General features: G+C 42.8%; 1 protein-coding gene across 2 annotated transcripts in view; it reads right to left on the reverse strand.

Moving 5' to 3' along the window:
• LOC133359128 (uncharacterized) overlaps positions 1-11,512 on the reverse strand; it is a 44,374-nt gene extending 32,862 nt beyond the window's left edge. The window contains exons 1-6 of one of the 2 annotated variants that reach the window (XM_061577521.1): positions 11,399-11,512; positions 9,062-9,172; positions 8,218-8,340; positions 6,096-6,213; positions 3,914-4,089; positions 410-497 (exon numbers count right to left, since the gene is read on the reverse strand). In XM_061577521.1, the coding sequence (XP_061433505.1) occupies positions 410-497; positions 3,914-4,089; positions 6,096-6,213; positions 8,218-8,340; positions 9,062-9,172; positions 11,399-11,471 (689 nt within the window). In that variant the 5' untranslated portion in view covers positions 11,472-11,512. The remainder of the gene's footprint in view (positions 1-409; positions 498-3,913; positions 4,090-6,095; positions 6,214-8,217; positions 8,341-9,061; positions 9,173-11,398) is intronic. The other variant, XM_061577522.1, reaches the window with a different exon arrangement.
• Positions 11,513-12,310: the final 798 nt, after the last annotated feature.

Below are 12,310 nucleotides of genomic sequence, written 5' to 3' on the forward strand. Positions count from 1 at the left end.
CCACTTTAACGTCTGTCTTTCAACCCAGATACAGGACTGTATCTCGCAGTATAAGCTCTTAGGCGGTCTGATTTATTTACCCAGAATGTGAAAGCAACCTAAAAGTTTCCATAGTCCTCTCTAAAGGCACTCATATGCTTGCTCCAAGTCTTGTTTAAAGTCTACATCAGATATGTTGTATTTGTGTAGAGGACACAAACACACACTGTGAAATAACTCACAAGAGTGGGCCCTCTGTGGCAGTGTCATAGATCGCATTTCATAAGAACTTAAAGCAAAAAAAAGCTTACATGGTTGCCAGGTCTCACATGCATTATAGGATAAAGTGTCTCAAGAGCCTTTCTCTTGGTTTCTGGCCAACTGAATATGACACGCCAATCTTGTAGTGGCTGCTTATGTCAACGCTTACCTGCTGTTGTGTGTAATGGAGATGTAGTCATAAGGCAGTCCGTAGTCACGCTCACTTAATTCAAGACGTTTAAATTGGCACAGATCATCTGAAAAATAAAAAATAAAAATGTATTTAGTGGCATTACTAGAGCTGGACATTTGAGGAGGATAGGTATTAGGCAGATAATTCTAAGGACATCCAGAAAACCATATTGGCCCAGATTTACATACCTAGCAGGTAATTCATGATTGTGACTGAGAACTCTGCCATCCAGTGGGATGGATGTGACACACACATACACCATGTGCCTAGCCAATCATAGCATAGATGTGTGGAAAGGGGAATCTACAGCAATTCCAAGTTGACAAAAACCCTAGCCACTTGCATAACATGCCTCCCTCCAACCAGGAGTTCACATAGACACGGATGCTGGGTTTAGCAAAACAACCCACACCTCCTCGATGTTGTCACATGGGAACACTGATGTGTTTTGAGCAATGCCATTTGGGGAAAGGCCGAAAGGCTGATGCTAGTCAGCTGTTTACCCTCATGTCATTCTTATATCCACAACAGTGCTGAACGCGGGGGTGCTGGATAGGTGTGAGGGGGTGGAAGGCCCTCCATCTATTAACTTATTACGAAATGAAAGAAATACAAAACACCAGCCTAAGCATGTGCCGGAGGCCTACAGGGGACGGGCAAATATGACATATCCTCGCCAAACCTCATATGCAGAGCCAGGAGACTGAATTCCCCACCCCACCCACCAACTGGGGTTCCTCCACAAAAAAGACATCATCTGTTGACACCTCTGTGGAATACAGGAGGTCCAGTGAACCAGTACTGGCTCCAGATAGCAGTCCACCATTTGAGGCAGGACAGAATAATAAACGAAGTGCGGGAGCATAGCCGTGAGGAGCACAAGAGGTGCCACAGTGGCGAGATGTTAACTATCTTGCCTGGTATAGATGGTTGTGGGTTCGATCCCGACCCTGATGCCTGTATATTTGGAGTTTGCATGTTTTCCCTGTGGTAACCTGGATTTTTCTCCAGATCCTCCAGTTTTAGCACCGCATTTAAAAACATGTGTTTAGAGTATTTGGCTGCTATAAATTTCCACATAAGCCACTTCGTTGGGCTATCATTCGTAGCCAGGTCGCTTTCTGAAAAAAAACTTTTTTTTTGCTCAGTGGGCTTAACATGGTAAAATAAAAACTAGTTTAGTTTTAGTTTAGGTGTGGAAAGCTGCGAGTTCCAGAATATTATTGGCTTGCCTCCACATCGAGAGATGACGAATGGTGGTTGGTGGCTTATGTCCTCACTGAAGATGAATATTCGTGGAGAGATGTAGGAAAGACTGTCGAGTCACATGCTTTCGATGACTTCCTATCCAATGTGTTGGCTAAAGTGGCCCATCAGGAGAATAATTTTCTTGTGGTGAGTCATGACAATAATACTTTGGCAGATGGCCCAGATCAGTTGAATAACAATGATAGGAGGCTGCTATACTTCTGTGCAGCTCATGTACTCGTAATTACAAACACGCTGTTCCGGTATTGATAAAATCACCTATCTGCTGGACTATATATCGTTATGTAATAGCAAATTCAGGCCCATATCCTTAACAGCACCTATCATGGAGCGGATCTGCCAACTGGCCATCTACTTGTCATCTGTAAAATACGCATGCGATTATTTCACTATTGCGCTGGGCATGAACATAGGACACCATTCAAAATCATCACTTTCAGTTGGGATTGATATCGTCCCCCCCTCCCCTTCATGCAGAGGGAAATGGGTAAGGTTCAGTGCTGGCTAATGCAGCTGCTATGGCTCAATTAGATCAGCAGTCCAGCCCTCCTCAAACACCTTGGCCGATGGAGGCGGTGTTCCAGCTCGCAAAGGGAAAGCAGCAGCCCCACTCTTACCATCTACAACATCCTATATCTGAGAATGAGGACGCTTACCACAGCCTTCGCTTGGAGATTCAGAGAGCCGTGTGGCACTGAAAGGATAATTGATGGTTGCAGGTCGCTGAGGAGATGGAAACTGACTCAGCAGCTTGCGATCACAAATCACTGTTTAATTGCATCCAGAAACCAACTTCAAGCATCACACATATTATAGTCCTTTAGGGAAATAATGGTTATACGATCTCTGACCCCCAAGAACATGTCTGTAGGTTTGCTGAGTATATCTGTGAGGTCTTCGGGGACGGGAAACCCATCAGCCCAGATAGCATCATGGGGTAAGATGGGGTTGACCCTCCTGGGGGTACTGTGCCTCAAATATTGGAGGAAGTATCCACCCCCTGTGAGTGGCTGGCTGATGTGCCATATGTTGAACTATGAAAAGTGATCCAGATCCTGAGACACGGAAAAGTGGCAGGCAGAGATGACCTCCTAAGTGAACTGCTGAGGGAGGGTGGCAATTTCGTGCAGGCTGACGGATATTATATAATTACCACTGTCTAGACCATAGGATGGGTTCGATATCATAGGATGCCCTGGTGGTCCACTTTTTAAAGAAAAAATAGCGCACTGATTTTAACAAGTATGGGGGCATCTATCTCCTCAGTGTGCCGGGAGAGGTCCTGGCAAGGATTATTCAACATTGCCTTGCCAGGCACGCCGAGGAGAGGCTTACGGAGCCCCAATGTGGTTTCATAACAGAGCAGCCCTGCACAAACACCATAGTCTATGTCTGTCTGCTACATCAGAGGTGTAGGGAATTTGAACTGGACCTATAATCACTACTTTATTGACCTGGTCAAGGCCTATGATACCATCAGTAGGCCAGGGCTTGAGGTTATTATTCATGCTTTTGGGGTAGTACTCAGAAATCTACGTAATGAGGAATATAACACTCAAAGCTCCCCACAGTATAGTCTGGATTACGCAGTAAGTGATGTGACAAAAGCTCTGCTGTGGCACAATACTACTCGGTACTCATGCAGCACCTGCAGCAGTCAGGCAGTCGGGAATGACAAAACTGCATCGGACTTGCAGCACCGACCATGAAGCCTGCAATTCCTTTCTCTTTTTACAGACGACTCTGTTTGTGGGACATAATTCCGATGTGATGAAGTAGTGCAGTGCAAGTGGCCATCACTGATCGGCACTGGAAATGCCACAGTAGTCTTACCCTGTCAGGTTAGTGCCATCAATCACAGACGGTGAAAGTGCATCGACACCATGGGTGACTTTGTCAACAAAATTACGCTTATGTGAGTAAACACGCGGATTCCCTTGCGTGCCATGCATACCACTATGTCTACTGCAGTTTATGAGAGAGCCAGTCAGTGATGCGAAGTTTAAATAACCCCTCGCACAATCACTAAATGCCTACCTGCAGGCTACTGAGTTCACTGCTCAACTGACCTTTCTTGGTCCTTATAAAATGTATGTAACTTAACCCATGTAAATGAATCCTCAAATGTGGTGCATCTACGTAAACATATAAACATCAGTTCATGAAATAAAATACTGTTCCTTATAACCATGTTAAAGATAAACAACGCACTCTCCTTGATGTTGTCCTCATGGATGTGGACGTGGTCATCGCGATCGCTGCGGCAGTGCTCGTGGTGGAAGCCGAGCGCGTGCATCAACTCGTGCAGAACCGTGCCCCTGTCCACCTTCCCGGGCTCCAGGGACACGGACTGAGCCCCTCCCTTCTTGCCCAGGAACGACCAGCTCCTGTTCAGACAGTACTCGGGATGAGTCAATCAAACATTCTGGCACACGTGGCCATCCCAAACATGCAGATATTCATTACACTGCATCAATTGTTATTGTTAAACTTGTTTACCAAGGAAAACCTCGTTGAGTATCAATACTCAGATCAGGAAGGTCCTGCCAAATCTTAACAGCAGGAGGCAATGTTGCTGTGTATAGTCACCTCAATTGAATAACTGGCACATTATTTTTCAGCAATGGAATATTTGGGCAATACCAGTTACAATGTTATTTTTGCATGTAAAAACAGCCCCTGTTCACACCACTACTGTAAGCTAGTTCAAAGTGAAACAATGCCTGTTTAAGAGCCGAGAGTGTTACATTACAGCAGTGCCATCTCACGGGACTGGCCAAGTCCAAGCCCACTTTAACTAATCATCCAATTCATAAGCAGTCAGATGATTATTTTATTCCATGTTTGTTTTTACTTCTTATTCTGTTTTGTTGCATTACGAGCTGTCTTATCTGTTGTGTGTTTACTATGTACTTTGTATGGCTATTTAATGTTTGAAAAAACTTTTAACAAAAATTATGCGACATGGAGCATGCTCTTGTTTATTTATGTGTGGTGTGCTCATGAATATTCAGACGCCGCATCTGTAAGAGCGTGGTGGGGAGACACTCGCACAGACTGAACATAACAGAATCAGCCCAAAAAACACAAAGATCCCCCGTATAGCCTGAACAGAATGTTGGGGCAAGTGCTATTCGTGAGCACCTGTGAAGGCCGGCACGGCACAAGAGGGGGTGGGGGGTCAGCAGCACACCCAGCAACCTCTGTCTCCCGAGTGGCGATGTTTACACACCGCACCAGGTACTCATTTGAGGCTGAGTCGACGTAGGGGAAGCAGACTATATCTGCTATAAGAATGGTGTGAATTCTAAATGTACTGATGATTTAATTAAATCTGTGATCAATGCATTTAGAACTGTAACTCAATGAAAATGTATTTTAAGCAATGAAAAAGCTTATCTATTGCAATTTAGCACTTGCACCTATTTACATTTGTTCATGCTAGGGTTCAGGTTTCGTTTCTCTGTTGATTAAAGTCATCTAAGTGATGAATGAACCAGGGATATAGCGCTTATCTATATTTTCGAGGGGTCAATGAAGATCAAAAACATTTGATAAAGTCTGATAAACAAGATCTTACTTTTGAAAGGGAAAAATTATTTGCTTTGTCATTTTTGAACAAAGTAAAATAAATTGACTCAACTTTTGTATCGCAGCAGAGATCACCTTCAAACATATATATTTAGCAAAAGGACACTGTTCAGTTTTTATGTGCTATCATACATGATCAGCACTAAGAGACAGATGCAAAAAATGAAGAATAGACAAACCAATGTTAATGTAAATTTATTTATTTACAATATTAGTAAAACCTAGATCATGTTCTTCTGGGTCAAGGCACAGTTTTAAGTTTGTTAATCCAATAAAAAAAGGGCCAAGTCACATACATGAGACATTGTTGAGACAGTAGTGCAGTGGATGGTAAACAAAGGCAAGTTAAGTTTATTCACTCATTTGTGGATCATAACCCAGTTTACCCACTTATGTTTACCACTTCACCACTTAAGGCAAACCACTGACGTACATGGGAGTTGTTGCACAGATATGAGGTCTTAGAGAGCTGATGAATGTGAGGTAAGAAGGAAACCTGAGTCGAGGAGAAGCCCATAAAGGCTGCTGGCACACTTAGGTTCACGATTTAATAAGAACGCGGAGAAGAAGTCTTCGTTGAGGCCTTAACATTTTGTTTTGGGTAGAGTGCAGTCGAGAAAATCGGAGAGCTCTGAAATGGAGACTCGAGTACATGAAGCACAGTTTCAGTGGAGCTCTCAGGTGATATTTAAAGAAAGCGTTTCGTGTTTGTTGGCTCGGTGTTTTGACAAGGCTAACAAATAGGCCCTATGAACTGTGAAGCCAGCTCCATTATGAAGTGTGAACATTGATCGGTGCTCACCCGCCCAGTGCCTGGAAGTTAATGTAATCCAGCTCCTGTTTTCTTGCAACAAAGCGGACACACGTCTTCTCTTGGAATTCTCCGAAGGCTTCGTCAATCTCCTTCTTGTCTCGAGAATCTAGAGACAAAATATGGTATTGAGCCAGTTTGGTTACTTGAATACACGTAAAGTAGTATGACACAGTGGTGGCTGGGCTATAGGGGACACATTTTTTAATATAACAAAATTTTTGTAAAAGTAAAAAATAAATGGCTAATTGAAGTCACTATATACTTACAGTACTTGATACAGTAAATATAGCTGACGGTCCCACCTGAAGACGGAGACTTGTGTTGCCTCCGAAACGTCGTGATTTAGTTGAGTTATTTTCATTTATTATTATTTTATTTTATTATTATTATTTACCTACGTGACTTTACCGAAAGGCATTGTGTCTCAGGGCAATATCGGGGAAGCCCCAGCCAATCACAAGCAATTTTTAAAAAATGCATGTGGCCCGCCCCACCAGCTCCTCACACGAGGGTTACTTGATTGCCCATTAATAGTCACAGAGTGCATAGTCTTGTCCAGTTGTATACTACTACAGCACTGGTAATCAGGAACATTCAACCTGCACAGCGCTTGTCAGTCACTGCATGGTACGTTCCAACACACAGACAAAGATCCTCCATATAGCCTCAACAGACATTTTGGGAAAGTCCTGTGAGTGAGCACCTATGATGTACGGGACAGGACAAAAGGGGAAGGGTGGTCAGTACCCTGAAAAGCCACAACAGGCACTCATTTAAGGCTGAGTCGACCTCGCAGAAGTGCAGGACTCGTGCAGGTAATCATAGCTGGTTTCAGCTGTGAGCGGAAATCAAACTCGAGTTGCTGGGTTCGTAGAAAAGAGTGCTAACCACTCGACTACTGCTACCCATAACATTCCAACACACGAAGACAAAGATCCTCAGTATAGTCTGAACAGACTATTTGGGCAAGTGCTGTTAGAGAGCACCTATGAATGCCGGCACGGCACACGAAGGGTTCGGTGGCCAACACCAGGCCCGGCCGCCTTTGTCTCCCAAGTGGCGATGTTTACACACCGCACCAGGTACTCATTTGAGGCTGAGTCGACCTAGGGGAGGCCCTGGACCGGTTCAGATAATCATCACAGGTGTTGGCCGTGAGCGGGAATTGAACTCATGTACCCTGGTTCATAGTGTAGTGCACTAACCGCTGCACTACCATTCCCCACAACATTCAAACACAGACACGCACACACAGGGCCGTGTATCTCGCTTCATCGGTCTGCCTTTTGCATTGTCCATCTCGTTTGCTCTATCTTATTTAATTATCTCTCTCGTTCGTTTCATACCCCCGTCGTCCCACATTTTGCCATCCATATGTCCCTCACAAGTAATCAAGCCAGTCGCTTGCTCCATTCAAAGGATTTCCCACTTTATTTTTAAACATACGCATTTTGTAAAGGAGAATGTTTAAACGCAATCCTCGTGTGTGGGCATCCTGGCACTGCTTTTGATTACCGGATTATATATCATGACAAGCATCTTTCAAAAAGTAAATAGCAGCAGGATGTTTAACAAATACATTATTTAGAATATTTCAGTTGGCCTCGTGGTTGTAGAGGCCTCCAGGGTACATAAGCATAGGTATTATTTTGACCGATACTATTTTTACAAAAGGATAATCTCTGCAAAGGAGCCAAACAAGCCACCGTGTGACCTCCTGGAATTGTAGATGCTGCCGCTGCAAACTAGAGAATTGAGTGCAATGTACTGCACATGGCAATTTCATTGGAATTCGAGTGTGCGATGTCACATGCACGTGACATCCTGTGTGCGTAATATTATACACTTTCACGTTGTGAATATGACTGGACATGAGGGCAAGTGGCTCGCTTGACAGAACTGTAAAACATGCATTGCTTCACCCTTAGGTATATACAGGCGAGCACTCCTGAATTTACATTTTGACAGGCCCACATTCAGCTTGACACTCCTTCTACTCAGACTTACAATCTCATGGTACAGTATATATACGATCCTAACTCGGCAATATAACTCAGCTAAAAAACCCTGTGAGATCATGTAATCTCAAGTGTGATAGATTTGCACTCACTGAAAGCAACAGAGATGTTGAATGGGATGTACACGTTGCCATCCTGTTGTTTGGGCCATTCCACAGTTTTCTCTGTGGGATCTCCAGCAATGTCCCCAGCCTTCAGTAAGATAACTCCACCAACTAAACAGAGAAGTAAAAACATTAGTGTTTAATAGGCACTGTCTCTTTTGCATATGTGTTAGTGGGAAGCCCTTAAGAAAATAAATATCGTACCGTATTCATTAAAAGATAATTAAGAAAGTGTCTGATATACCTAGTATGCATGACTATATTTGAAAACTAATGACAAAAACGTGTGGCTTGCATTTTGAGGTATATTATATACCTTAATTCAGCCAGGTGGCCCTATGAGAGTGTGTGATACATAATTTCCTAGGGGACAACTCATATCACACTATGTAAAATATGTTTATTCCTGGGTAGTGTTATTTTCCAATTGCTTATGCCTCAAAAGTATATAAAATGGCTACTATCCCCCACAAACTTTGCTTTTCATATTTTGCTTATGATTTTATACAAAAAGTGGTCAACAGAAGGTGACGAGTGGCAGTTCTCACTGTGACACTCGATGATACCCAAGGCATTCCTAACCTCCCTCAAAATTCAAACATTCATGATTCTCAGTCACAATATGGGGGCTCTAACACCTTTCCTTATACAATGTGGTCTAAATATATTTTTTATATACTTTGTGGACCATACACCTTACCATACAAAATTTGTACTGAACAGCTCGTCATATACTACATTCACAGAAGGTATTTAACCCTTGTGACTTGCAGATGGGATAGTAATGTTGCATCATTTAGTTTAGTACCAAGAACTAATAACGAACTCTTACCCATCCCTGAATCATTAATCGCCATGGCACTGGAGATTTTGGTTAGGAGATCCAGAAGTGGGATTCTTAAGTTGCGAGGTTTGGGAGAATCCATGATCTTAATGAGCAGCTCTGCAGATAAATAACAGCAATTGGGTTAAGACACTTCTGCACAGTCCACATTTACTCAAGTTGGAATTAAAAACATTATAACTTGAAAAACCTTTATGGGAGACACCATGTCAAAAGACAAGCCAGGCAGCCTTCACACAGATAATGTTGCTCGACTGATTATGAGTGATACATCTGTTGCTAAACCAGAGCTGTCTATAAGAATACATGGTATACACAACATGTGGTATACACACACAAGCAGATAAATAAACACATAGACTTTCTGTATTTTAATTTGATATGGCATTCTCTCTTAAGTGGATACATGTTTAGGAAGTATCAGATAAGTTGCAGCATTAATAATTTATTTTGTATTTGAAATTAGGTTTGTCAGTAAACTCAGGAAGAGGTTCCTTGGTGGGGCATGAGGAATGGAGTTTGGGAAACCCTGATCCGCACCATGGGTCCTCACCCCTCTGGTGTTTGCAGTCGTCCAAAAGAGCTGCAACTGCGTGTTACTGCACCCTGCGTTATTAGTCTTTGTGTTTAAGCAAAAAAATTATATAGAGCAGCTTGCTACTTGACCAGCAGGGAGAGATGGTACTAAAGTACAGAGACACTCTGCTGGATTTTAGTGTACGTGTCATACTTGTCAACCCCTTATCAGTGCCTACCTTATTACAGACCAATTCAAACTGTATTGGTCACCCCGTACCTTTATAAATCACAACGTTCATCCGACAAAGTTCCATCACAAGGGAGAAACTAAAAAAAAATGTGCCCGTATTGAAACGGCTGTATGCCGTGTGGATCTGAAAACTCAATTTCCTTGTACAATAATGCAAGTAAAACGTATGAGTTTACAGGTATGACATGTACACGAAGACACTGGTAGCCTGTCGCACCCCCCCCATGCTTCCTCAAACCCCAGTTGAGATCCCCTGATGTGGTTGTTCATGTTTCTGAGGTCTCTGAAAAGAGAAGTGCTGGCCCAGGCGATGGACAGGGATAGCACAAAAACCCAACCAGTTTCAGCCCCAGCCTGAAAATCTGAAAAAGTTTCGACCTTCATCAACGGCAGTCACACCCAGCTGCCCTCACAACTGCACATAAAGGTTGTCTGTTACACCTCCACTAAGGGGCAACAGCAGTGTGAAGAGCTGCACCTGTTGCCTCAGTCTGAGGCAACTACGTCATGAACTCAGAGCAGGTCTCAGCAGAGGCACGTCTGCTTGAAGAAATAAGAATACCTTCAATGAGTATTTGTAACGATGTCCTGTTAATCATGATGTTATAAGAAAATCAACAAAAATAGTGAGTACGGTAAGTCCTTGCTTGACGTGTGGTGTTCACACAATGTGTTTTCTCAATAACACGGTTCTTCCATCCGGGAACACTTTTCGCACAACGTGGAACGTGCACATTATAATGCAGTTTCTGAGTTGTCAAAGGCGTACTACTTTCTTGAGCTACGCGGCCGAGTGGTGTGGGGAGCGGTAGTGCAGTGTTTAGTGCGCTGCGCTACGAACCTGCGTAACCGGGGTTCATTTCCTGCTCACGGTCAACAGCAGTGACAATTAACTGAACTGGTCCTGGGCCTCCCCTAGGTTCAATGAGTACCTGGTGCTATGTATAAACATATCCACTAAGGTATGGTGTTGGCTACCCACCCCCTGGTGTGCCGTGCCAGCCTTTGTGTGCTCACTAACAGTACTTGCCCCCACAATCTCTTACAGGCTATAATGGGGATCTTTGTCTTTGACAGTACGCTGAATTATACAGTATGCGGTGCTGTACCCTCAGTTATTGTCCCTACACCTTCTGTGTGTGCGTTGTTCATCGCATCTCGCCAAACTTTATTGTTCCATTTATGGGGAAGTTGTTTTCGCTTAATGCGCTTTTTTTTCATGCGGAACTTTCAGTAATGCATCTACCACCATAAACGAGGACATACGATACATATAATAATTTAAAATATATGATAGAAATTGCCAAATTTATAATATTCTCCTTTGCCTTATTTATTATGAAGTCCCATCTCAATTTAACATCCAACATTGAAATAATAAGGGTGCCAATGAGACATCCCTCTGCTCATAAGATTTATATCATATGGAATGACAGCAGGCAAGTCTGAAGTAACATCGACTAGACCACAAGGTGTTGTTCAAATTGGCAACCGTCTTGCATTCAAACCCAGGGAAACGTTTAACCCTTCCACAAGTGGTACAATTCAGTTCATACCAGGGCCCCCATTCCCTTTGAAAGCCAGGTGCAGAGCAGCAGTCTCCTCCTCTGGACCATCAGCTGACAGCATTTCATGAAGGCACTCTAGACTTGTGATTGTAGATTCGTCAAAGCTGTGAACAAAGCAAACCACATGCAGCATTATGTTTTGCAAAACATTTGGTAATTTTTGTAAACATTAATGTACATGAGCAATTAATAAAAAAGTAATGAATAAACATATCTACATTTATTTATCCACGTGAATATTACATATTTGTATAATCCATCAACTATTGGGACTTCCAACACAATCTGTTTAAGTTATCAAACTCTGAACCAGGTATGGCCTCAAGATCTCATCAGCAGTCATGTTTGATTAAAATAGAAGTACTTGATTACCTGATGTTGCTGGAAAGAGCTCTCTGTCCATAAGACGGAGTAAATTTATATAAAGAACCACTTTTTCGTAAATTAGGGCAGCATTATGAAGAAAAATAACTCACCAATCATATCTGGCTACCCAGCAGTATTTATTATTTAACAAGCCTGCCAGCTGATGACACCCTGAAGGTCAACTCCAGTCTACAGTCTTCTTGTTTAAACATATGCTCCTGGAAGATATTGCTCTGAAAGTCCAGACTTTTACTTCATGTGGAGACACAATGAGATGTCTAATTATTCACTATTAGGGGTGCTGTGAATCCAACATGGCTGCTATTCAGCCATTTTCACATTTAGAATCTCGCCAAAAATGCAAAGCTGAATATTACCTGAGCCAAGTTAATTAACCAAATTACAGGTATCAAATCTGCATGCGATTAAGAAGGGCCTGGTTGTGAAATGCAGTTTTCTGAGTAGTCCACTTGAAACACTTTCTTGTATCTATACACGTTTACCTAAGATCTCTCTCCTCTCATGTTGTCTGAA

This window comes from Lethenteron reissneri, chromosome 64, assembly GCF_015708825.2.
Source record: "Lethenteron reissneri isolate LAM-NWPU_2019-01 chromosome 64, ASM1570882v1, whole genome shotgun sequence".
NCBI classification, from domain to species: domain Eukaryota; kingdom Metazoa; phylum Chordata; class Hyperoartia; order Petromyzontiformes; family Petromyzontidae; genus Lethenteron; species Lethenteron reissneri.